At 46.8% G+C, this 27,426-nt stretch overlaps 1 protein-coding gene across 2 annotated transcripts in view; it reads left to right on the top strand.

Moving 5' to 3' along the window:
• LOC126533605 (arginase-1-like) overlaps positions 1-27,426 on the top strand; it is a 55,498-nt gene that overhangs the window by 12,074 nt on the left and 15,998 nt on the right. Inside the window, exons 1-5 of one of the 2 annotated variants that reach the window (XM_050180769.2) lie at positions 5,283-6,253; positions 8,249-8,333; positions 12,727-12,799; positions 15,638-15,741; positions 17,388-17,565. The exons of the other annotated variant lie outside the window; for it this stretch is intronic. Coding sequence (XP_050036726.1) covers positions 6,144-6,253; positions 8,249-8,333; positions 12,727-12,799; positions 15,638-15,741; positions 17,388-17,565 — 550 coding nt within the window. The 5' untranslated portion in view covers positions 5,283-6,143. Of the gene's footprint in view, positions 1-5,282; positions 6,254-8,248; positions 8,334-12,726; positions 12,800-15,637; positions 15,742-17,387; positions 17,566-27,426 lie in introns of those variants that run through there. 2 annotated transcript variants of the gene reach the window in all.

The following is a 27,426-nucleotide window of genomic DNA, read 5'->3' as shown; positions in this document are numbered from 1 at the left end:
TGGCTGGGTTCGTACCCGGTACCCTGAGCACAGCAGCCCGTTGCTCTACCCATTTGAGCATGGACTACTACCCAGTAACTCAGTTGGCGAGAAAAAGGTTATCTATATGCGGGGACATACACACGGTATATAGATTAAGAGACACATTGAACTGGATAAAGCTCACAACAAGAGAGAGAGAGAGAGATTTATTAATGCGAAAGCATTAAATGGCTCATGAGGCGGAAAATCCTCGACCTTTGGTGGGAATCGTACCCACGACCTTTTATTGATGTTAATTGAGGGGAAATTAACCAGGATAGGACTAATAAAGGCGCTTCGAGCCCACCATCTTTCGTGGGAATCGAACTTACCACATTTGGTGTTAATGCGAAGTTAATTAAGGGACAGATAATTAAGCTAGGGCTAATTAAGACACTCTAACCCACGATCTACGGCTGGAATCGAATCCTCGGACTTTGGTGGGAGTTGAACTCATGACCATCGGTGCTAATTAAGACGAAGTTAATTAAGGCAGAAATAATTAAGACACTCGATCACACGACCTTTGTTGGCAGTCGAACCCTCTACCTTTGGTGGGAGTCGATCAAAGAACTAGGTGCCCAAGAATTAGTTATTCAACGGTTGAGAGAGCATAGGCGTCGCGCGGTGGTCGCAATGCCTTCGCACTCATCCACGTAAGGACCACTAAGTGCCCCTTCAATTTTTCTCACTCACTCTCTTTCTCTCGACCATGGACTACGCAGTGGCTCAGGTTGGCGGATAGATTTATTTATTCCTTTGTACAATGCTGCCAGCTGCGTTTTGGCAGCCAGGGCAGGAGTGGGTAACAATAAAGTAATAGCGTTACATTAGGCACAGGTACATACATTTCAGAACAAAAGAGCAAAAGACGAAAGAAAAGTTGCCCCTAAAGAACGCTTACTTTCATGAAGAAATACAGGTAGGAAAAAATATATATTTACAAGACTGGCGTGGCTGTTATACAGCAAGTCGCACTCGCAAGGAAGGCCCTTTGTAGTTGTCCAGGAAGGCTGGACAACTACCTCCAGGAGGCAGCCTTACCCTTCCCCTTTTGCAATAACACCCCTCCCCTTTCCACCGCAGCGTCTTCGGCGCATTTTAATGTGGAATAAACGTGGTTTCATTCATTCATTCATTCGGCTGTACATAGAGTGGCTTGTCGCCGCGCTAATAACCGAAATATTTTTTCGCGGGTATATTATTTTCCAAATTGAGCTTCTCTACCTTTTGCAGACTTCCACGTTATCGCCGATTTATAAGTCGGCGTTACCCCTGTATTTTTTTTCCTTGCCCTCTTCCCGGAACAGGCAACATCCACGGCATGCCGCTCTCCTTTCTCGTGCACGAGCTGGCGCCGTACGTCGTGAAACCGAAAGGACTTGAGTGGGTGCAGCCTTGGTGAGTGACCGACGTGGCTGGATCGATGGATGTGGATGGATCGATGGATGTGGATGGATCGATGGATGTGGATGGATCGATGGATGTGGATGGATCGATGGATGTGGATGGGTGGATGGATGTGGATGGATGTGGATGGGTGGATGGATGTGGTGGGTGCATGGATGTGGATGGATCGGTGGATGTGGATGGATGGATGGATGGATGGATGGATGGATGGGTGTATGGGTGGATCGACGGGGATGGATGGGTGGATCGACGTGGATGGATGGGTGGATCGACGTGGATGGGTGGATGGATGGGTGGATGGATGGGTGGATGGATGGGTGGATGGATGGGTGGATGGATGGGTGGATGGATGGGTGGATGGATGGGTGGATGGATGGGTGGATAGATGTGGGTGGATGGATGGGTGGATAGATGTGGGTGGATAGATGTGGGTGGATGGGTTGCTGAATCGATGGGTGGATGGATGGGTGGATAGATGGATCGATCTGGATGGATGCGGTCGAAATGATTGGATGAAAAAAAGTTTATGCGACCTAAATTTCATTCATGTTATGAAATATCTCTCCTATTAACATTAAGGCGCATGTGGTTACAGCACCACTGTGCCGCATGCGGGCATGATGCTAGAAAAAGACAAAAGCAAAAAACACTGAAAAACAGCATCAGAAGCAAGTTCTGTGCGATTTCTGCTGTAGTGCTACGGCAAAATTAGCTCTCGTCTTCACTATCCGTTGGCCGCAAGCTCTTGTAGATAGCCTTTCCGCGGGTAGGTTGGCGTTGGCTCTTATTAGCAGAATTCCGTTATTGGTGCTACAGGGCAAAGAGCACAGCCGAACCTTGTCAGTGCATCATAGAGCGAGTATATCGCCTGTCACAGCTATCGTTAGCCAAGTTCTTAAACGAAAAAAAAAAAAAAACTGGGGAGGGGGATTTAAAAAGCACAGTGCGAGATACAATTTTATAACCTACGGTTTTCGGTCGTCAGGCTTCTAAGAGCCAAGCACCGTAGGCTTTTATAATTGTATCTCGCACTGCATTTCTTCTTGAGTCTTCTTTTTTTTTCGTTGAATAGCTTGGCTAACGTTAACAGGCACACATGGTGTATACATAGTCCCGGACAATTACAGAACTCCTGTTTAACAACTGAATGATGGTAAGCGCAATTCTAAGAAGGGACAGAAGATAGACACAGAAGCACAGGACAAGCGTGCCTTTCTTCTGCCCCGTCTTAGAATTGCGCTTAGCAGAATGCAGTTGTTAAGCATGAATTAACTAGCCCAGCAACACATTTTGTTAAGAACTCATGTTGTCGTGCGGTATCGTTCACTCTACCACCGCGACAATATGAAAGGGCACAAGCACAGACGTTGCGGCAATCGTGATTCGGTTGGCTGTTTTAGCAGACGATCGTACCGAGCCCGGCGGAACCCAGTGGGCAGGTTGGATTAGTCGGCGTCGTTCGAAGTCGCTTCGGATCCACGTCGCACTGCCACAACCTACGGTCGTCGGTCGGTTGATCGTGTCGTTGTCGGCCTACTTTTACAACACTGTCTTTCAGGAACACTCGCGCGCGTCGTGCGTCCAAAACACTCGGACGATCGTTGGTGCCGGCGTCTCCGCACGGTCGGCCATTACAGTCCTAGCAGCCAGAGGCTCCGCAGCCTCCGATTGGTTGACGCCTGCGAGGCGTCGCAGCCTCCCATTGGTGCACGCCGGCGCAGCTTCGCCGCGCGCCGGCAAACTTCTAGCATCGGCAGTAGACGTAATCGCTGCGCGACGTTCCGCTTCAGCGAGTTCCCGACCGACGCTTTGACGCATTTGACCCTTCGGCGCGCGCCGAAGCTTTCCAGCGCGTACCAGTGGTTGGGGCTTAAGCGTTCGCACGCACCGACGCGCCATGCGCGCATGTCGGAGGCCACGCACAGGCTTCGCGGCGGTGGCACTAGACGGCGCAGACTGTTCTTAGGGACGCGCGAAAGAGCAGTCCAGCGTAGTGCACGCCTTACACATAACTTGTTTAGACGGTGGCAATTATGTTGTGGCGCTATATTGATTTAATGGTAAACGCATTATCGCCGACAGTCGTCGTGGGATGGCTACCGGCGGTTTTTTTTTTTCTTTTTCTCTCCTGAGACTCATCTTCTAATGATTTATTCCGAAATTCTTATTTTTCCGGGGTGGTCGGTTGGGTTGGCTGTTTGTATCTATCGCCGCCATCTATTCGTATGAAGTCGAAGGACGATAACAACGTCGCCGCACGTCCTGCGCTGTATGTGCGAGGGAAAGAACGCGAGGGAAGCCGGTGATTACGGCTGAATCTGGCGCAAGCGAAGATAAAAAAAAAAATAGCGGAAGGCAAACGATAAATTCCGTCTTCCGTCGCTCGAAAGGCCGTGGGGGCGGCAGTTATGCCGGCGTTGTGCTCCGGCATAAAACCCTTTACTCCGGCAGCCACTGCACATTTCGCGACCGGACGCAAGGGGGAACTGACGATCGCGGCTCAATCTGGCGCTCTGCATATGAAGGGAAGCGGGGAGGCACCGCCAATTCCAGATGCACAAATTCCGGAGCCGAGCTGTGTACGGAATCGCAATAATGTGTAATCCGCGCAACGAGGCCGGCATGAAACCCAGACGAGCTCGTTCCAACTGCTCGTTCCTGGAACCGAAACCGGAACTTTGGCTTTGCTCACGAAAGTCATTGGCCGTTCACGGGATATGGGCAGTTTAAAAATGTGGGCCGATCCCCAGTGGTAGTGCAGCTAGTCTAAACAACAAACCACATTGTGGACTAATGCGCCCAAGACCTTGTCTTTCTTCCACGTCAGCCGCTGTTGGTTCGCCTTCTTTCTGTATTTTTGTTTCGTTGCTGAGGGACAGAAAGAGGTTAGAAGTTGTAAAAAAAGTACCATCGTCTCACGGCGTGAACAGATAAACGAGAAGGGGGTTAACCGAGGAGCCCGATTTTTATTAGTCATATCGTAAGAAGCCAACAAACACTGACAACGAGGACAACAAAGGGGAAATTACTTCTGCTTAATAAATGAAATAAAGAAACAATAATGTAATCGAAATGAAAGTGGATGAAAAAACAACTTGCCGCAGGCGGGGAACGATCCCACAACCTTCGCAATGCGAAGGTTGTGGGATCGTTCCCCGCCTGCGGCAAGTTGTTTTTTCATCCACTTTCATTTCGAAAACTTTATGCGAAGGTTGTGGGATCGTTCCCCGTCTGCGGCAAGTTGTTTTTTCATCCACTTTCATTTCGATTACTTTATCGTTTCTTTATTTAAATTGGGCAGAACGCATCTCACGAGGAATGTCGACGTTACGGCTACTATCATTGAAGCGATGCGTCGACGCACTGTATATCCACCGTAGAGATGCGTCACGTACGTACGAGCAGTCGGGCTCCTCACTCTGTACATGCGGCATCATCCAGCCGTATGTCCGCGGGTGGCGCTTGTGTGAGTACACATTCAGACAAGGTTGTCCGATTACACAGCGTGTCCCAGCTAATTTTAGCCAGAGTTATGTAAAAATATGCCGATGCACTCAAAGACGACGCGAGCAAATGCATTTTGATGACCATTGTATGGAGTAAGTCACACTATCTTTTTTCGTATTCTGCTTAATTGCATAATTAGTCCAGGTTAGTTGACCAACTTCTGGAGCAACGGAGTTTGGCAAAAGATTCCAATCGGGAGGTTGTAGGAAGGTTTGGAAGAGTTCCGACCAAACCGTTTCTAAATTATGGGGCTTTACGTGCCAAAACTACGATTTGATTATGAGGCACCCCGTAGTGGGGGACGCCAGAAATTTGGACCACCTGGGGCTGTTTAACGTGCACCTAAACCTAACTACACAGGTGTTTTGCCATTTCGCCCCCATCGAAATGCGGCCGCCGTTGCCGGGATTCGATGCCGCGACCTCGTGCTTAGCAGCCCAACTCCATAGCCACTAAGCAGCCACGGCAGGTAAACAGTTTCTAACTTTATATCCATCAAGTATTAGTCCTGTTTCCCGCTTACTGCAGATGCCTGCTAAAAAAAAAAAAAAGTTACCGCGTGACATGCCCTTTTGCGCCACGAGATGGCGATGCTCCCAAACGTCCCGCGTGGTGAGCATGGTGGCAACTGCCATCACCCCGTTTCAAAGGGACGCTCCTACCTTCGTTCCATCCATCCGCGTAGAAACGAACATAGCATTCAGCCGGGTGGTCTGCCGCTGCGTTTGCTTAGCGCTGTAGTGAACCGCCGCGAGGACAGCACATGGCTGGCGTATATCGCAATTAATGCGAACGCCTGCGCCCCTGCCCCGTCGCCTTTTATGTACGGTTGCCCTTGGCGAACCAGTTGTAGGCCTACAGTAAATGAGCGCCTGCTGAATAGACGTGCAAGATCGGCAGCTGCTTGCTTTGTGCCCTAAAAAGAGAGAGAGAGAAAGAACAAACGAAGGGGGGAGTTCTGTGAGCCGGCATTCATTCTTGTTGTGAGGTACCAATGGCAGTGGTAATCGGTAATAGTGGTAGTATCCTGCGAAAAGAGAGACAGGAATAGAAGAAAGGCAGAGAGGTTAACTTGAACGCGCGTCCGGTTTGCTATCCTGCACTCAGAGAAGGATATAGGTAGTATCCTGTTCGTGATAGTCCTCGAACGTGAAGAAACATTGCTCGCACTGTGGCTTGGAAAACGAAAAAAAACATTGTGCATTATGATACGTCGCAGTGCACTGCCTCTCCGAAGGATGCTGCTGCTACTGATGCTGCTGCTTCTCACCGTCAACCCGGCTTGCCTTGAAGGGAAACCAGTGAATGAAGAAAGGTATGTACATCGCTATCCAGCGCTTGAGTACGGGTTATATATATTTCTTTTAACCCGAAGTAGACCTACTGAATATTCCCAGTGGCAGATAGCGCAACTGTTGCCATATCAGCCGGATCACTCCAACACGCGAACTTTGCTTGAGCTACAAATCGCCAGTATGATAACTGAGTAATGAAATTGTACTAATTGCCTTTATACTTAATCATTTCATGACGCTTGTCAGATTTCGGAATTGAAGTCGAGCATTAGATGAAGCGAGATCGATTTTACAAAAAAAAAAAAAAAGGAAAAGTGCTTAGTGTCATTTGCCTCAATACCTCTGGTAAAATGCAGTGGGGGGGGGGGCAGAGGCCACTGGAGCCCATCGATAGTTTATTCTCTTCCTATTCGGAATAGTTCGCTATACAAAAATCGTCTCGTATATAGCTCAGAATTCAGTCCGTTACTATGGCATAACATTATTCAGACTTTTAAATTTCCCTTTCCCGTCCCGTGTGCCAGCACAGGCGTGCGTCGACGCACGGTAGTTATTTCCGCAACCAATCAATCGGATATAATATAGGGGCAAGGGCACGCGAGACACCCAATATTATCTCCGGCCGAGCGTATACAGCGCAAAAGCCCTGTCAGCGCAGAAAAAAATTTGTGCTCCGTGTACTTCCCCAATAGCCATGCGAATAATTCTACCCGAATTCGCCACCCTCAGTTCGTTTAAAAGGCGTCACCCTTGAAATGCCGACAAAAAAAAAAAAAAATCCTCGGCGTTATATGTCATTAGAACGCAACCGTTACTGAACATCTAAACTACCTCCTGACAGGCTCGGAAATTCTTTCCTCCCATTACAGGCATCCGCTCTTTGTATCATGAGCGTCACACGCTTTAGTGGCCAACATTTCTGACCTCTGCACTTCACTTAGAAACCCTCCTCTGTACGCCGCACACTGTTACTACGCCATCTGTGGTGCCTTGCGTGCAATTCGAGCACGTAAGCACCTATAGTCCTGGGTTGAGCAGCTGCGCAGTCGGCTGTCTCGTCCTGCTTTGTTCTCGTCCTCGGTTTTCTTTAGATATGCGAGCGTGTACCAGCTGGCCTAGCAGTCCGTTTTACTATGATATTACGTGTTTTTCTTAGGAATGGGTACTTGCTTTCATAATGAACACCCAATACATGCGTAGTTAACAGTAGACTTGGCATCTAGCCTACTTCATTTTGTACAGCATAGGCAACGTTTGAGCGTGGGGAATTTCAAGGACCCAGTGAAGGAGAAAATTGGGGGAGCGTCCATGAAGACCCTGCCCCCCCTCCTCCTCCTCCTCACATGTATGTGTATGTTGAATGTTGAATTAACTAATTGCTAAATGAATGAACATGTTGAATGAATAAGAATGTAGTTGATGCGCATGAAAAAGAAAACCGTCGCGCACATATATATATTTATATTTATATTAGAGGCGCGCGAATAACATTTCTAATTTGGACCCGTTTGAATCCGATATTGACCGGTTCAGGAAGCTCCGAAGCGGTTATAACGGTTATCATTTTCGCTGCGGATCGAGCTGAACCGGAACCGAAAAGCCTGAAACCGAACTCTATAACTGAACCAGTAGAGCTTTCGGTTAGCCCACCCTGATTAACACCTATCCTGTTTTTAGGAGCTTATAGCTTGCCTATCCCATCTCCTAGGAGCCTATATAGCTTGCGGTCGCGGAGGAGTTACATTATGCGGCGAACACGCTATTTATGTTCTAGAATAGTGCAGCAAACTCGACGAAACCTGCAGGAGAACGTGCGCATGCCCGCATGCCTATCGTTCGCGATCGTGGTGGGGACGCATTATGCGGACAGGGTTCTTCGGCATTATGCAAAAGGTCTACACCAGCCACTCCGTGCGCACTGTTAGAATGACAAACTGTTTCGTAAAATGGCTAGTTCCAAACAAGTCGTCTCGCAGAGAGCACAGAGAGCGATGCAGAGCCCTCTTCGATTCCAGGATCGAGAACTCATCGACGGCGGTCAACTTCACGAGCAGCCGGCGAGAGATTGGTGTTCACGGAGTGCCCATCCATCAAGGTCAGGTGAGAACGGTGCCAGAATTCTGCGCCTGCGGAGCGTCCTTTCTCTGGGACAGCTTCTCTCGTGACTCGAACTTCGCATAACGTGTTTTATTGCAACCAGCGGTTTATAAGCTATAACAGTGGTGCTGCGGCCACTTTAAGATTTGGAGCAAGTTTTGGGGGGAGCAGCAAAACTGTCGTTCCGGAGCAATTTCGGAGCAGCCCCACCAGCATTTTAGAGCAGTTTCGGAGCAGAAAAATTTGGATTTTTAGAACGCTTGGAGTAGTACAGCAGTAATCTGTAGCCATTAGGCGAAGCTTGTTATCACTGTGCAATCAGTAAGTGCTGCACAACAGTGAAGCAAGGCACAAAGTCAACAGCGCGACCAATTAAACTTGCCTTCCCATGTACGGTATGCTGAAGCATTATTATTTCGGTAGGCAAGGAGATTCATTTCGTAAACAATTAAATAAAATGTTGTAGGCTAACAATAACAGAGATACGCGCGCAGGCGAACGACAAACATAACATTAGAGATGTGCTAGAACAATTTGCGCCGTGAGGCACAAGACAAAAACGAATGGAAAATGTCCTATGTGCATTCCAAATGACAGATGTGCTTTGATATGCTTTACCGCACCAGCAAAAATACGTATTAGGCCCAATAACAATAGCAGCAGCTTCAGTACAGCCGGAAGGCTTCCCGTCTCTCGCTATTCCACAAGTTCTTCCATGCATCGCCCCGGTCCTGCAGCATTTGTCCAGTTCACTGCCATTCAATCCGGACCAACCATAACAAAGCCGTGTATCCTCCTCCAGCCCGAACCACCACTCATCTATATTCATTTTTGTTCGCACCTCAAGAGAATGGAACGACCTTCCCGCTTCAGCTATTCTTCACGAGAACCACCTTCATTTTAAACGCATCATTGAAGAACTAGTTTATGTTAAATAAAATGTACGCGCCCACTCCTCATGTAAAACCCCTTAGGCGGAGCCTCTGAGGTATCGGAATAAATAAAAATAAATAGAAAGTCGACAAGATACTTTGCGTCCATGAGCGGCGCCAAGATGAGATGCATTCGCATGGTCCATCGCAAATATAGGGATGGTGGTGGAGAACAACGTTCGTAGCATCCCGTACATTGGCTTTCGTTGTGAGGCAGTTTTTCAGCTTCTAGTGTGTCGTCTCACCTCTGCGAGTAGATGGCGAGTTGATTCGGCGCAAAACCGTAACTTTCGTAGCCAATACCCGACTTACCGATCAGGCCGAACGGCTAAGGCAATATGTCATGGCTGTTGGCCGATGTGACCAGCAAACTTTCCACATGCAGTCACGGAAAGCTTGCCGCTAATATGTTCGTATGAGTGCCTAACCGGCGATCGGTTCTGTGATCATGCATACGAGTTTTTTGACAACCGTCAAAGCCAGCAACTATTGCAATCGCGCATAAAAGTTCGCAGATGGACAAAAAGTTCCTAAGTGCATGTACAAAACGCGTGAATCCGCGTGCATTAACACGCGTATGCGATACGATCTGCGCGGCTTCCAGTGGCTAATCGATCCTATACCTTCGCACATAGGCGCTGCTTTCGTCGCCGTTCCCTTTGTCGCGCGTCGGGTATAGGAATTGTTTCCATTGGAGATGATGACGCGGACGACCTTTGTACGAAGACAGGCATGCCTGAAAATCAGATTGTGGTTTCGCCACATAAAAATTCCAGAATTAAAATTTCTTTTTGTCCCGAAACAAACTGAGCGTCTTGGTAAGGCTGGGTGCAATACATCGACATCAGCAGAGTGTTTCATCATATGTGCGAGAAATAGAGTAGTAGATAATGGAGTGGGCGAACTGAATGATTTGAATGTTCACAAATCGATTCGTATACTTCAGCACAGTCAACGTGCGATTTTTCGGACTCCCTAGCGGTCGTGAGAACGTCTGAATAATCGGGCAGTCCGAAAAAACGAATGCATGCCTTTTACTGCCTCTAAGGGCTCAAATCGCCACAGACACATCCGAAATATCTCTAAAGGGCTGCTAGTACACTTATTAGGCATATGGGTGCTCGTAGTGTGACAGGAGACGGCGGGTGCACGCGTGTATAATTAAGGAATACATATTGCGACCCGTGATAATTACCCCTTCCCACTCTTGATATGCGTCACCGCAATACTTCGCGTATGCTTCACCGCGTAACATTGTTGTATTAAGGCAAAGCTGATTTTTGGGAACCGGCATTATGCAACGGATCGCGTTTTCCGAGCTTCGAAGCCATTCGAGGATCACAAAGGCGGAGTCGGCGCCGTTGCTCACAGCGGCGAATTGATTTAATGAAAGACATGGCCCCGAACAGCAAGAGGCTTGGTAATAAACGTCGAAGTAGCTAGGCCTAGCGTTGCCCGCGGTGATGGCTGCGGCTGCCAATGGATCTTCGTGCGAGAGTGTCTATTCGAGGCGGCGAGATAATCAAAATGGCAGCGGTGGTGACTTCGATCAATGCCGCTTCGGGCCTGCGTTCATGGCAAAAAGTCCGGCAAATCGGACGTGGAAGGGTTTTTGCGTCCGAAATTTCAGAAATGTTTGTACATTGACTCTATGTGTTATGTACCATGGCGTGCCATGAAGGCGTCCGAATTATCGGACATGTCCAAAAAATCCGGCGTCCGGCAAATCGGTCGTTGACTGCATACACATAGTTGCATAACCCTACTTAAAACATTGCATTGCCACGAGAACGCGAAAATACCGCACTTTAGCGTAGTTGCGCAAATGGCCTATATGAGTGCATGCGCGAAGCCAGGAGCAGGCAAGTCAGAGTGTAGCAAACTGGCGCAACTGGACGACCACTGACGCTATATAGAGATTACCCAGTCTTGTTAGTTTGTTCGTCACACTTTGGTTCAAGTACGGCCACGCAAAGATGAAAAAAAAAAAAAAAACGAATTGCGAGTTTCGCTTGAATGCGATGCATTGAATGCGATAAAGTATTGCGCTCGGTGCTCCTCACACGGTGCCCTAACAATACGCAGGAGCAGCACTGCGCAAAGCCGCACGCGAGAAACTGCTCTCGCAGTTAAAGTACACCCGGATGTGCACGTATACGGGGAATTTAGCTGCAGCAGGAACAGCAAGCAGGAACACGTGGCCCATGGGGTGTCACAATGCTGGCGCGATAGAAGACGCCAACAGGGGCGCTACGAGCGCAGCACTTAGATGGTGTACGAGATTGTACAGTTCGGAAAGCCAATCCACTCTCTTGCATTGGCGTGATTGGTCAGAATGGTGCCTTTGCCCTATATACGAAAGCGCGATTCTAATCAAGGATGCGAGGGCAAACGAACGTTTATAAGGGCGTGCACCCCCTCGTGCAACGTCACGGACACTGTCCACGCGTTTTCTCGATCCGCAGCTGTACAGTGGAAACCTCAGTGCGTTTGCTAACGAGCCGCATAATACCGAAGCCAAAGTGCAATGACCAGGCCGTCTTGACTGCTATACGTCGGGGTGTTTGAAGCACGTGGAATAATGCCGAAACGCAAGTGCAAACTTTGTGAGAAGCTTGGAAAACAGTTTCCCTTTCACTTGAATAAAGCTTGGAACGAATACTGAATCTCGTTTCTCCACCCTAGCTAACCGCCACTTCTCTACCCCCCCCCCCCCCCCCCCCATTCCCCCAACCCCCCGTTCCGCTTTGATGTCTGGGCAGTCTGTTCACGTTATGAAAGCCTCACCCCAACCCTCCATCACCTTCTAAGTTTTGCCGGGCGGAAAGCAGTACCTTACAGTACGTTAACACGGTGTTTTCTAAAACTCTCAAGTATAATACAGATAGGAGCTGAAGATATCAGCAAGCCTTCGTGAATGTATAGAAGTCTGCTAAAAACATTGGTGAGAATCGCGCCTTCTGCACATTGTAAAATAATGTACACTCTTAAAAGTGAATATGGGTGTAAATCGGTCTATAACTCACACCCTTGCGCCCTTTTTGCGTGTAAGGGTGTGACTTATAGACAGATTACACACTTTTTCCAAAAACTCTCAAGGGTGTAAATGATTTACAACGTGCTCCAATCCTCATCATAAAAGAAACTATGCAAGAAATACGTAATGTATTCAAAGATGTGCCTTTTCTCTTCTTATTTTTTTTCTGAAAACAAAATCGACACTGGTGTACCCTACTCTGTAAAAAAAAAACATGTACACCCCTGAATATGAATACGGGTGTAAATCTATATAACTCAAACCTTTACCTCTTAAAAGGATGTAAAGGTGTGAGTTATAGGCACATTTACATCCTTATTCACTTTTATTGGTGTACACTATTTTACAGTGTATAGCTAAACTAAAGTTATTGACTTCTGTGTCAGCGTCCTTTCTTTCTTTCTTTTCTTATTTCTTTTCTGAAAAGCGCAAACTCGGTGTCGAAAAGGGTCCACAGTTCCTGCGCGACGCTGGACTCCTCGACAAGCTCAGAGATCTCGGTGAGTGTTCGGGTCGTGCAGACAGAATATAACTAGACCGCCAGTAAAACTCGCCACGTGAATTTTGACTCATTGTTTCACTAGAGGTTATAATGTCCGCTCAACTCCACTGAGGCTACGAGAGACGTATACGCCGCGCGGAATTATTTAGCCTGTGCACAAATTTCGCTACACCGGCGGTTTTTTTTCTTTATTTTTTTTTCGCATTCGGCTTCATCGCAAAGCGGATTGCCACCGCGGCTGGGTCTCGAACCCACGACCGACATCTTTCTCAGCCATAAAAGGCTGTAGCCACAGCTTCTATCTCCGCAGAAAACGGATCTTACTATGAGATTGGTTCATCTATTGCGATTAGGGCTGGGCGTCTAGAAAAAAGAACAGGTGAGGTCGATTTCTTTCGGCGCCCGTTAATCCGTCAACTGTTCGATTTATCGTATTTGCAGTTTTACGTGCACGCGAGTTAAGAAAAAAAGAACACTCATGGTTTGTGTGTTTGAATATTCAAGACTGAAAGAAACCGTGCTACATATCGGCAGCAGGAGGCCTTTAACATCGCGCTGCAGCTGCGACGCTTCCCGCGTGAAAAAAAAACGCACCAAGCATAACGATCTCACTCATACGCAATCATTATGTGCAACTGTGGAGACAAAGAAGCTCGCTAACGCGCGAGCCATCAGCGTAAACGGGTAGGGTTAACCTGACTCGAACTGGCGAGGTTGCAATAGTTACGCTACACAACTTCACTTATGGGCATTTGGTTTGAAAAACAAAGACACAATTACCGCGTCGCCAGCTCTTTGTTTATGACCCACGCAGTACAGCTGCTGCTGCACAGACTATATTTTGCCTTCTCCAGCTCAAAGAGCAGGGCGCATATATGTATTATTTTTTTCTGAGACAGAAAAGCGCCATCTTAGTTTAAACATTGTAGCTGAAGCTGTCGTTCCCTTCATTGCTGTAGAGCAAGCAAAGTGGAGACATCGGGATCGACGCTTCTCGATTTTGCTCGTTAAAGCTCTGCCAACTAAATGCAAGAAAAAAAAAAAGAATACGTGGACGCGATTAAATCGAAATTCGAATAGGGAAAAGCCTTAACCGATTCCTACCGTAAGCTTAGCCCGCAGTTCAGTTCAGGGATATTGGCAAGTATTGAGAGCAAATGTGCCACGTCAGCCTCTCCTCAGTGTATCTTTCTTTAATTAATGGAATCATGATTGCATACGCATGAGCGACGCTTATTATGGACTTCCGTATGGATATAAGCCCTGTATATAAGTGTCCACTTGCGACTTCTTTGAGTGCCGTCCAAAGCCCTCGTTTAACGCAATTTATATATCAGCACACGCACAGTTCAGCTTAACTAATCTCGCTTGACAAGGCTTCAGATTTGCAGGCACAGCAGACATACGCATCCAAGCAGCTGCTCTAAGATGAGCTAATTAATGATCGCTTCCCACTCGTCTTAGCGAGCGCAGATAGGAGGAAGGGAGAGCGGTACACTGGTCCGGTCAACGAGCAGTGGTTTAACCTACCCTTGTGAAATTTAATTTAAACAATCTATACATATTATGTCTAGGCTTCTTGCATTTCGCCCTGGCATCAAAAGTGAATTCATTGAGTGCATGGTCAGAGGGTTCCTGGTACTCTATACAGCTCTGAAAGTCGTCAACATGTCTGTTTCCTTCAATTAATTATTTATTTCTGCGCAGACTTGCAGAATAACTGTAGACTATCATGCAGACGTTAGGCAACAAGATGTGAAACACCATAAATCCACGGCATTGTGTACATACCATGTCCATAGAGAGCCTTCAATGTCCATACGGACTTCATATTGAAAAAAAGTATATATATATATATATATATATATATATATATATATATATATATATATATATATATATATATATAGAGAGAGAGAGAGAGAGAGAGAGAGAGAGAGAAACGCCATCGACGAAGTCAGACGATAAGGTGGTGCTTGAGAATACAAAATTCAAAATTTGCAGGCGTTAGCCGATGAAATCGGCCAACACAGCAGAGCGCAGCGATTAAGTGAAGATCGATTATAAGATGACCTTCATTCTGCAGCAGTTGTAAAACAGGCTGCTGATGGTGATAATGATAATGAGAATGTAGAGATAAATTTTCCTTTAAAGGCACCCCGTAGTCACCAAACACTTCAGTTATTCCTTGGTGGAGTGACACATTCTGGAACATTGTCACGCCAAGTCTGTAATGGGCGGAGTATTCGAAGTCGCGTTGCCCGTTGCTTAATTGTTGCTCTTGCTCGAGCTTCTGCGCGCACGTGCTCAACAGGCCGTGAGGAAGGACTAGAACGTTGTGCCATAGCCTCCAAGATGGGAGGCTGTGGGTGTGCTCCTGAGAGAGAGAGAGAGAGAGAGAGAGAGAGAGAGAGAGAGGAAGAAGGAAAGGCAGGGAGGTTAACCAGACTGAGCCTAGTTTGCTACCCTACACGTGGGGAGGGGAATACGGAGTGAAAAAGTGAGAGAGAATACATGAGTATACCGCACTTTCACATGCACGAAGTTAGGTGTAGGATGTCTATAGTCGGGCACTCAAGTCTGTTGCTTTCAGGTAGTGAAGAAGCGCTCGAACTGCTTTCTGGGCTAATGAACTGTGAGGCCAGGCTCCCAAGATCGTTGCTTCTGTAAATGGCCTGTCGTACAGTCTATTCAAGGCACACTGGAGAGTCTGACGTTGGTTATCAAAGCGAGAACAGTGGCACAGAAGATGACTGATGGTCTCTTCACACTTGCACTTAGCGCACGTTGGTGAGTCCGCCATTCCAATACGATAGCTCATGACCTTCTGCCGCAGGTCACAAGGTCGAGGACCTCGGCGACGTTCGCGTCGAAGGCGAGCCCAACGTCACCGACTGCGGCGCGATCGAGTCGGACGTCGTGGGACAGACCAACAAGAACGTGAGACTTTCGATGATTTAGCACGCTGTGCGCGCACGAAATTTCGTGACGAGAAAGAGGATAATTTTCTTTCGCCCGGTAGAAAGCATCTACCGATAATATCCAATCTCAATGCGAGTTCAAAAAGTTTGGACAAATAATCGCTTCCTGCCGATAATAACCCTGCCAAAAAAGCCATAAAGTTTTTCTCGAACATTTCTTGGCTTTTTTGGCAGGGTTGGCTGCGTGAACGTGCGCGAACGTTTGTACAGACAAGGACGTATGGCCAGTACATCGTGTACTTCAGCTCCTGATATTGACTGCCTCGCTTTCAGTGCGCAGCGCATGTCGCTAATGAGAGACTATCATCTCCTTGGCCTGCGGTGTACGACAGTCGACGAACGTTTGTACCCCAGGGGTTGTGCGTGTCGACGTGATCAGGCTCATGGCGCTCTACTTACTTTTCTCGAATTAACTGAGTTAGGTTCACGTTTGTATAGCGTCGATACTATTTCTTCTATTTACCACTCTGTCGTTGCGTGACCTTCAGTGACCGGCCCTACTGTGTCTGGTCTCTACTGTGTGTTATACTTTATTATTTTAGATTTTCATGTTGCTGTCTCTTTCCTCCCCTCCTTCCTATCTTCCATTTCTGCGTTGCTGTCACCTCCCTTCCGAAGAGTAGGCAGGCGTTGTGCCGCTTCCGGTGGCAGTTGCCAGCCTGCTCCTCGCTTTTCCTTTCCTGTTAAATGTATATATGTTTTCAAAACAAATAATAATAATATTAATAGTGACCAGCTCAGCCACGTTCGGTCCGTCATCGCACGTCATCAACCGCTCGTATCCCATGGGACCATGTCTTGGCGACGGTAGACAAGATTCCGTGGAATATGAGCAGGTGATGACCTGTGACGACGGATCGACCTTACGATCGCCGAGACATGGTCTTCTGGAGATAAAAATGATAAGAGGCTTGCACAGCCCGGTCAATCCATTGATGCACAGAAGCAAAACGAGGCGGGAAGCACAGACTGTGTAGTTCTTTCAGGCGCCCTTCATTCGCCCAGTTTACGTATATATAGAGGTGCGAAAACGTGAATTTTTCGTCGGCGGATATCTTATCGACGGATGGCGACTTTCAAACCGCATTCATTGATCTCGCGTCCTGTGGCGTCCTCCTCCAGTACTACCGTTTGCAACGCTGACCTTAAAGCCAGTAATCAAAGAAAAAAAAAGTTTAGTTAACCAATCTTGGTTACACCGGGGCGCTGGCTTGTTTGTTTTATTAGAAGCAAATAAACCTCGCAACGAAGTTAACAATTCGGGTTACATATACTCAAGGCAACATTTACAACTCTTCATAATTATGCTTCAAGAGAAAATTCTGGACTCTGACGTAGGCTGCTGCGTTGTTGGCCGTTCTTCGGTGAACCGCCGCAGTTTCGACCTGCGTCGGCTTTGAACGTCCCGGGAGGCTATAGAACCTCTCTCAAGGAGTTCTAGTGAACACATATGGGGCTTATCCAGGGGGTGGCACACGGACACGTGCCTCCCTCCCCCCCTTCTGTGTTAAATTTTCTGTGTTAATATGCGCAATGCCCTGCTACCACCCCCCGCTTCTCTCTCCCTGCACACCCCGAACTACGCCGCACTGCTTGGTGTCGCAGGTACGAGACGCCGTGGCAAAGGTGCTTCGCTCGGGCCGAGTCTCGCTGAACCTGGGCGGAGACCACAGCTTGTCCATCGGCAGCGTCAGCGGACACGCCAATTCCACGGACTCGGAGGTGGCGCTCATCTGGGTAGACGCGCACGGCGACATCAACACGCCCAGCTCTTCCACGTCAGGTCTGCCCGGCTGTCTGTCTCCCTGACACCTTTCCGTCCCGCGAGGTATCAGGGAGCGTTCGTTTGTTGACTATAACACTTGTTCGATGAAGTTGTCTAGCGGGAGCTCGAACCAGTCTCTCGTTGGCACCAGTCAGCATGGAACAATCTATAGTACGGACCACGTCGCATGCGACAGCGTCAGGCTCATTGGTGGCCTTAATCAGGCCGCTGCTTGAGCCGTCACGACAGGAGGAGGTTAGGTTAAAGACTGGCCTACTTTGTCGCACAACAAGCCAGCCCGACCCTCGAGCATTCGCTCTAGCTCAGCTTGCTACAGGCTGCGATAGCTTGGCACTTTTATGTGACGTTAGAACAGTAAAAGTTGCTTTGTCGGCCAGAGTTGCGGACTTAGGAATGCAGAATCATTCCACATTTTCAAACACTAGGAATGGGAGCTCGAGATTGCGGAGTAGAGTTGGAATGGATCGGGTGCTATGTCTAAAAGCGCTCAATGTTGGTTTTAAGGGATACTACAAAGCCGATAAATTTGTCAGTTAGTCTAGACTACACTTGGCAAATGTGCGGCATTTTCCATTTTTACGCACTGCCGGAATTTTCATTATTTATACCGATTGGTGACTACCTCAGCCATCGTGTAATTATAAACAACACGTAATTCCACATTTCCGAAGACCCGGAAACCTTTCTTACCATGTGTATATGCACAAAGACGGCAGCTTTTAGTTGTGAAGAATTATTCGATTTATCAAAGTAATGCTTGACCTGCGACACAAGGATTGAGGTCAAAAACAAACGGTCTGATCTGCGGCGATTTGGAAAGCGTGCCACGGTCCATAAATGTCGCTGAATTGCGAAAACAGGCTAGAAGAGGTTAATAGAATACGGCGGCTCGTCAAAGTGGCTCAGCCAGGAGACAAGCGAACTTCCCTCTGAAGATCGCTTACTTACCTAAAGAAATACAGGCAGGAAAAAAGAATATTTACAAGACTGGTGTGGCTATTGTACAGAAGTCGCACTCGCAAGGAAGGTTCTTTCTAACCGGGTTCGCGGCGCACGCATTCGGCTGTACGCAGTACGACTTGTCGCCGAGCTGATAACCGCAGTTTTTTAGCCGTAATATTCGTTAATATTCGTAACGAAGCTTTCCCTCAAGTCTAAATATTTTAAGGCAGTTTTCCTAGCCTCTAAAGCCGCTCGAGTTCGCTCTTCTCCTTGAGCGGCCATTTTTCCTAGAAAGTATGCCTTCCAACTACTCTGCCCTTAAACTGGCTCTCTCAACTACTACACGCAGAGACAAAGCAACAGCGCGCGCATTAGATCCCACAGATGAGATGAATATTTACAATTAGTATTAGGGTTAAAATTATATTCGAGTGCTGATTGCCGTGCTATCGTTTGCTAACGAAGCTTTCCCTCAAGTCTAAATATTTTAAGGCAGTTTGTCGTGTGCGTATCGTAGCTACGCACGCTTATATCGCATTCCGTTTCTCTACCACGGCTGCGCTTTAAAACCACGGCGCTGCAGTTTTTGCTTTTCTTTTCTTTCTTCTTCTCCGCCCTTAAACTGGCTCTCTCAACTACTACACGCAGAGACAAAGAAACAGCGCGCGCATTAGATCCCATAGATGAGATGAATATTTACAATTAGTATTAGGGTTATAATTATATTCGAGTGCTGATTGCCGTGCTATCGTTTGCTAACGAAGCTTTCCCTCAAGTCTAAATATTTTAAGGCAGTTTGTCGTGTGCGTATCATGGCTACGCACGCTTATATCGCATTCCGTTTCTCTACCACGGGTGCGCTTTAAAACCACGGCGCTGCAGTTTTTGCTTTTCTCTTCTTTCTTCTTCTCCGCCCTTAAACTGGCTCTCTTAACTGTACTACACGCAGAGACAAAGAAACAGCGCGCGAATGCGATCCCATAGATGAGATGAATATATATATATATCTATATATATATATATATATATATATATATATATATAGAAAACTATCAGTCATAGCTCTCGTAGTATAGCCCTCTGGGCCGTTTCCTTTTTTTTTTCGAAAGTAGTCTTATTAGGGTTATTATAATTACACGAAGGTACTTCGCCCTCATCAGCAGCAGTCCTTGGTATAGTTATTCTGGCGGCTAGCTTCCCACGCTATGCGTGCCGCCATCGCACCTGGTTAAGCTTTTCCTAGACGCTAGAGCTATGCGTTGTCCGCGCAACCTTGAGCGATCGGAAAGCACGTTTCCCCCTCTTGGCCGGCGGAGAAGGGATGCTTCGTTCCGGCCGCGAAGCTCTCCACATCTCTGTAAGGTGCCTTGTGGATGTCTCGTGCTGAAGATGCCCTCTCGGTGAGCGCATATTTCACCCCTCATCTTTTAAGAGGTTCAATACATACGAGCATTTGTCTAGCAAACCAGATTTTTTTCAAGGGAATTTTCCACGTCTCAGTAATTTCTCTCGTCGTATTCGAGTGCTGATTGCCGTGTTATAGTTTGTTAACGAAGCTTTCCCTCAAGTCTAAATATTTTAAGGCAGTTTTCCTAGCCTCTAAAGCCGCTCGAGTTCGCTCTTCTCCTTGAGCGGCCATTTTTCCTAGAAAGTATGCCTTCCAACTACTCTGCCCTTAAACTGGCTCTCTCAACTACTACACGCAGAGACAAAGCAACAGCGCGCGCATTAGATCCCACAGATGAGATGAATATTTACAATTAGTATTAGGGTTAAAATTATATTCGAGTGCTGATTGCCGTGCTATCGTTTGCTAACGAAGCTTTCCCTCAAGTCTAAATATTTTAAGGCAGTTTGTCGTGTGCGTATCGTAGCTACGCACGCTTATATCGCATTCCGTTTCTCTACCACGGCTGCGCTTTAAAACCACGGCGCTGCAGTTTTTGCTTTTCTTTTCTTTCTTCTTCTCCGCCCTTAAACTGGCTCTCTCAACTACTACACGCAGAGACAAAGAAACAGCGCGCGCATTAGATCCCATAGATGAGATGAATATTTACAATTAGTATTAGGGTTATAATTATATTCGAGTGCTGATTGCCGTGCTATCGTTTGCTAACGAAGCTTTCCCTCAAGTCTAAATATTTTAAGGCAGTTTGTCGTGTGCGTATCATGGCTACGCACGCTTATATCGCATTCCGTTTCTCTACCACGGGTGCGCTTTAAAACCACGGCGCTGCAGTTGTTGCTTTTCTCTTCTTTCTTCTTCTCCGCCCTTAAACTGGCTCTCTTAACTGTACTACACGCAGAGACAAAGAAACAGCGCGCGAATGCGATCCCATAGATGAGATGAATATATATATATATATATATATATATATATATATATATAGAAAACTATCAGTCATAGCTCTCGTAGTATAGCCCTCTGGGCCGTTTCCTTTTTTTTTTCGAAAGTAGTCTTATTAGGGTTATTATAATTACACGAAGGTACTTCGCCCTCATCAGCAGCAGTCCTTGGTATAGTTATTCTGGCGGCTAGCTTCCCACGCTATGCGTGCCGCCATCGCACCTGGTTAAGCTTTTCCTAGACGCTAGAGCTATGCGTTGTCCGCGCAACCTTGAGCGATCGGAAAGCACGTTTCCCCCTCTTGGCCGGCGGAGAAGGGATGCTTCGTTCCGGCCGCGAAGCTCTCCACATCTCTGTAAGGTGCCTTGTGGATGTCTCGTGCTGAAGATGCCCTCTCGGTGAGCGCATATTTCACCCCTCATCTTTTAAGAGGTTCAATACATACGAGCATTTGTCTAGCAAACCAGATTTTTTTCAAGGGAATTTTCCACGTCTCAGTAATTTCTCTCGTCGTATTCGAGTGCTGATTGCCGTGTTATAGTTTGTTAACGAAGCTTTCCCTCAAGTCTAAATATTTTAAGGCAGTTTTCCTAGCCTCTAAAGCCGCTCGAGTTCGCTCTTCTCCTTGAGCGGCCATTTTTCCTAGAAAGTATGCCTTCCAACTACTCTGCCCTTAAACTGGCTCTCTCAACTACTACACGCAGAGACAAAGCAACAGCGCGCGCATTAGATCCCACAGATGAGATGAATATTTACAATTAGTATTAGGGTTAAAATTATATTCGAGTGCTGATTGCCGTGCTATCGTTTGCTAACGAAGCTTTCCCTCAAGTCTAAATATTTTAAGGCAGTTTGTCGTGTGCGTATCGTAGCTACGCACGCTTATATCGCATTCCGTTTCTCTACCACGGCTGCGCTTTAAAACCACGGCGCTGCAGTTTTTGCTTTTCTTTTCTTTCTTCTTCTCCGCCCTTAAACTGGCTCTCTCAACTACTACACGCAGAGACAAAGAAACAGCGCGCGCATTAGATCCCATAGATGAGATGAATATTTACAATTAGTATTAGGGTTATAATTATATTCGAGTGCTGATTGCCGTGCTATCGTTTGCTAACGAAGCTTTCCCTCAAGTCTAAATATTTTAAGGCAGTTTGTCGTGTGCGTATCATGGCTACGCACGCTTATATCGCATTCCGTTTCTCTACCACGGGTGCGCTTTAAAACCACGGCGCTGCAGTTGTTGCTTTTCTCTTCTTTCTTCTTCTCCGCCCTTAAACTGGCTCTCTTAACTGTACTACACGCAGAGACAAAGAAACAGCGCGCGAATGCGATCCCATAGATGAGATGAATATATATATATATATATATATATATATATATATATATATATAGAAAACTATCAGTCATAGCTCTCGTAGTATAGCCCTCTGGGCCGTTTCCTTTTTTTTTTCGAAAGTAGTCTTATTAGGGTTATTATAATTACACGAAGGTACTTCGCCCTCATCAGCAGCAGTCCTTGGTATAGTTATTCTGGCGGCTAGCTTCCCACGCTATGCGTGCCGCCATCGCACCTGGTTAAGCTTTTCCTAGACGCTAGAGCTATGCGTTGTCCGCGCAACCTTGAGCGATCGGAAAGCACGTTTCCCCCTCTTGGCCGGCGGAGAAGGGATGCTTCGTTCCGGCCGCGAAGCTCTCCACATCTCTGTAAGGTGCCTTGTGGATGTCTCGTGCTGAAGATGCCCTCTCGGTGAGCGCATATTTCACCCCTCATCTTTTAAGAGGTTCAATACATACGAGCATTTGTCTAGCAAACCAGATTTTTTTCAAGGGAATTTTCCACGTCTCAGTAATTTCTCTCGTCGTATTCGAGTGCTGATTGCCGTGTTATAGTTTGTTAACGAAGCTTTCCCTCAAGTCTAAATATTTTAAGGCAGTTTTCCTAGCCTCTAAAGCCGCTCGAGTTCGCTCTTCTCCTTGAGCGGCCATTTTTCCTAGAAAGTATGCCTTCCAACTACTCTGCCCTTAAACTGGCTCTCTCAACTACTACACGCAGAGACAAAGCAACAGCGCGCGCATTAGATCCCACAGATGAGATGAATATTTACAATTAGTATTAGGGTTAAAATTATATTCGAGTGCTGATTGCCGTGCTATCGTTTGCTAACGAAGCTTTCCCTCAAGTCTAAATATTTTAAGGCAGTTTGTCGTGTGCGTATCGTAGCTACGCACGCTTATATCGCATTCCGTTTCTCTACCACGGCTGCGCTTTAAAACCACGGCGCTGCAGTTTTTGCTTTTCTTTTCTTTCTTCTTCTCCGCCCTTAAACTGGCTCTCTCAACTACTACACGCAGAGACAAAGAAACAGCGCGCGCATTAGATCCCATAGATGAGATGAATATTTACAATTAGTATTAGGGTTATAATTATATTCGAGTGCTGATTGCCGTGCTATCGTTTGCTAACGAAGCTTTCCCTCAAGTCTAAATATTTTAAGGCAGTTTGTCGTGTGCGTATCATGGCTACGCACGCTTATATCGCATTCCGTTTCTCTACCACGGGTGCGCTTTAAAACCACGGCGCTGCAGTTTTTGCTTTTCTCTTCTTTCTTCTTCTCCGCCCTTAAACTGGCTCTCTTAACTGTACTACACGCAGAGACAAAGAAACAGCGCGCGAATGCGATACCATAGATGAGATGAATATATATATATATATATATATATATATATATATATATATATATAGAAAACTATCAGTCATAGCTCTCGTAGTATAGCCCTCTGGGCCGTTTCCTTTTTTTTTTCGAAAGTAGTCTTATTAGGGTTATTATAATTACACGAAGGTACTTCGCCCTCATCAGCAGCAGTCCTTGGTATAGTTATTCTGGCGGCTAGCTTCCCACGCTATGCGTGCCGCCATCGCACCTGGTTAAGCTTTTCCTAGACGCTAGAGCTATGCGTTGTCCGCGCAACCTTGAGCGATCGGAAAGCACGTTTCCCCCTCTTGGCCGGCGGAGAAGGGATGCTTCGTTCCGGCCGCGAAGCTCTCCACATCTCTGTAAGGTGCCTTGTGGATGTCTCGTGCTGAAGATGCCCTCTCGGTGAGCGCATATTTCACCCCTCATCTTTTAAGAGGTTCAATACATACGAGCATTTGTCTAGCAAACCAGATTTTTTTCAAGGGAATTTTCCACGTCTCAGTAATTTCTCTCGTCGTATTCGAGTGCTGATTGCCGTGTTATAGTTTGTTAACGAAGCTTTCCCTCAAGTCTAAATATTTTAAGGCAGTTTTCCTAGCCTCTAAAGCCGCTCGAGTTCGCTCTTCTCCTTGAACGGCCATTTTTCCTAGAAAGTATGCCTTCCAACTACTCGGAACCGACTATCGCGGACAACATGAGTCTCTTTCCACGTAAGTGTGAGGCTCGGAGGAGGAGCTGTGGCGCTTGAAAGTAGCCTGGGTCCTGACGAACCAACCGACTGAGCTATCTTTCCGGGCAACATCGAAGGGTCACGAGTTCAAATCACCTGTTATGTTCCTTTTTTTTTTTTTCCGCCCCTTTTTCTTTCTCTTTTTTCTTTCTTTTAATGTCTTTTCCTTTATTTTATCACTGTACGGGAACCCTCCTAAAAAAAAAAATAGATATATATATCTTCAAATATGTATGGCCTCACATGTGCAGGTCATAAATACGAGGTTCTCTAGCCGAGTGCCATCCATGCGGTATAACCGAGCTCAGATTGGTCCACCTTGACTGACCAAGTAGGGCACCACTGTAGGTTAAATGAGGCGTACAACTCCTGCGGGACCCGCCGTGGTTGCTCAGTGGTTATGGTGTTAGACTGCTGAGCACGAGGTCGCGGGATCGGACCCCGACCACGGCGGCCGCATTTCGATGGGGGCGAAATGCGAAAACACCCGTGTACTTAGAATTAAGTGCACGTTAAAGAACCCCAGGTGGTCGAAATTTTCGGAGTCCTCCACTACGGCGTGCATAATCAGAAAGTGGTTTTGTCACGTAAAACCCCATAAATTAATTTTTAATTTAACTCCTACGGGGACGGTAGAGTATCCGTCTCCAGTGCAAGAGGACCGTGATTCAAATCCCGGTGCCGCGCTATTCTCCACCGGAAAATACAAAAAAAAAAAACCGTGTGTTGAGAAAATTGCACAAACAGGCCTGGAGTGCGGCCTGATCCCGGTGACCAGAACCGGTAACGCACTCTCTCACCAGAGCAGGATTGGCCACCCTGGTGCAGTACTCGGCCACAACCTCCTATATGAATACAACAATCGAACCCCGGCCCTCAGTCCCCAGCAGCCGCGAAGCAACTGACCACGGCGGCGGTCAGATCTGTGACGCTGCAGAGGGTGCTAAGAATACCTGGCTCCGGACAGGCCGCCATTGGAATCTGAACCTGGCAACGTTTAACGTTAGAACGCTATCTAGTGAGGCGAGTCTAGCAGTGTTATTGGAGGAATTAGAGGGTAGTAAATGGGATATAATAGGACTCAGTGAGGTTAGGAGGACAAAGGAAGCATATACAGTGCTAAAAAGCGGGCATGTACTGTGTTACCGGGGCTTAGCGGAGAGACGAGAACTAGGAGTCGGATTCCTGATTAATAAGGAAATAGCTGGTAACATACAGGAATTCTATAGCATTAACGAGAGGGTGGCATGTCTTGTTGTGAAACTTAATAAGAGGTGCAAAATGAAGGTTGTACAGGTCTACGCTCCTACATCTAGTCATGATGACCAGGAAGTCGAAAGCTTTTATGAAGACGTAGAATCGGCGATGGGTAAAGTCAAAACAAAATACACTATACTGATGGGCGACTTCAATGCCAGGGTAGGCAAGAAGCAGGCTGGAGACAAGTCAGTGGGGGAATATGGCATAGGCTCTAGGAATAGCAGAGGAGAATTATTAGTAGAGTTTGCAGAACAGAATAATATGCGTATAATGAATACCTTTTTCCGCAAGCGGGTTAGCCGAAAGTGGACGTGGAGGAGCCCGAATGGTGAGACTAGAAATGAAATCGACTTCATACTCTGCGCGAACCCTGGCATCATTCAAGATGTAGACGTGCTCGGCAAGGTACGCTGCAGTGACCACAGGATGGTAAGAACTCGAATTAGCCTAGACTTGAGAAGGGAACGAAAGAAACTGGTACACAAGAAGCCAATCAATGAGTTAGCGGTAAGAGGGAAACTAGAGGAATTCCGGATCAAACTACAGAACAGGTATTCGGCTTTAACTCAGGAAGAGGACCTTAGTGTTGAAGCAATGAACGACAATCTCATGGGCATCATCAAGGAGTGCGCAATAGAAGTCGGTGGTAACGCCGTTAGACAGGAAACCAGTAAGCTATCGCAGGAGACGAAAGATCTGATCAAGAAACGCCAATGTATGAAAGCCTCTAATCCTACAGCTAGAATAGAACTGGCAGAACTTTCTAAGTTAATCAACAAGCGTAAGACAGCGGACATCAGGAACTATAATATGGATAGAATTGAACAGGCTCTCAGGAAAGGAGGAAGCCTAAAAACAGTGAAGAAGAAACTAGGAATAGGCAAGAATCAGATGTGTGCGTTAAGAGACAAAGCCGGCAATATCGTTACTAATATGGACGAGATAGTACAAGTGGCTGAGGAGTTCTATAGAGATTTATACAGTACCAGTGGCACCCACGACGATAGTGGAAGAGAGAATAGCCTAGAGGAATTCGAAATCCCACAGGTAACGCCAGAAGAAGTAAAGAAAGCCTTAGGAGCTATGCAAAGGGGGAAGGCAGCTGGGGAGGATCAGGTAACAGCAGATTTGTTGAAGGATGGTGGTCAGATTGTTCTAGAGAAACTGGCCACCCTGTATACGCAATGCCTCATAACCTCGAGCGTACCGGAATCTTGGAAGAACGCTAACATAATCCTAATCCATAAGAAAGGGGACGCCAAAGACTTGAAAAATTATAGACCGATCAGCTTACTGTCCGTTGCCTACAAAGTATTTACTAAGGTAATCGCAAATAGAATCAGGAACACCTTAGACTTCTGTCAACCAAAGGACCAGGCAGGATTCCGTAAAGGCTACTCAACAATAGACCATATTCACACTATCAATCAAGTGATAGAGAAATGTGCAGAATATAACCAACCCTTATATATAGCTTTCATTGATTACGAGAAAGCGTTTGATTCAGTCGAAACCTCAGCAGTCATGGAGGCATTACGGAATCAGGGGGTAGATGAGCCATATGTAAAAATACTGGAAGATATCTATAGCGGCTCCACAGCCACCGTAGTCCTCCACAAAGAAAGCAACAAAATCCCTATAAAGAAAGGCGTCAGACAGGGAGATACGATATCTCCAATGCTATTCACAGCATGTTTACAGGAGGTATTCAGAGGCCTGGAGTGGGAAGAATTGGGGATAAAAGTTGATGGAGAATACCTTAGCAACTTGCGATTCGCTGATGATATTGCCTTGCTTAGTAACTCAGGAGACCAATTGCAATGCATGCTCACTGACCTGGAGAGACAAAGCAGAAGGGTGGGTCTGAAAATTAATCTGCAGAA

This window comes from Dermacentor andersoni, chromosome 7 (genome assembly GCF_023375885.2).
Source record: "Dermacentor andersoni chromosome 7, qqDerAnde1_hic_scaffold, whole genome shotgun sequence".
Taxonomy (NCBI): domain Eukaryota; kingdom Metazoa; phylum Arthropoda; class Arachnida; order Ixodida; family Ixodidae; genus Dermacentor; species Dermacentor andersoni.
The sequence above is the reverse complement of the archived record's forward strand: the minus strand, read 5'-3'. Positions and strand labels throughout refer to the sequence as shown.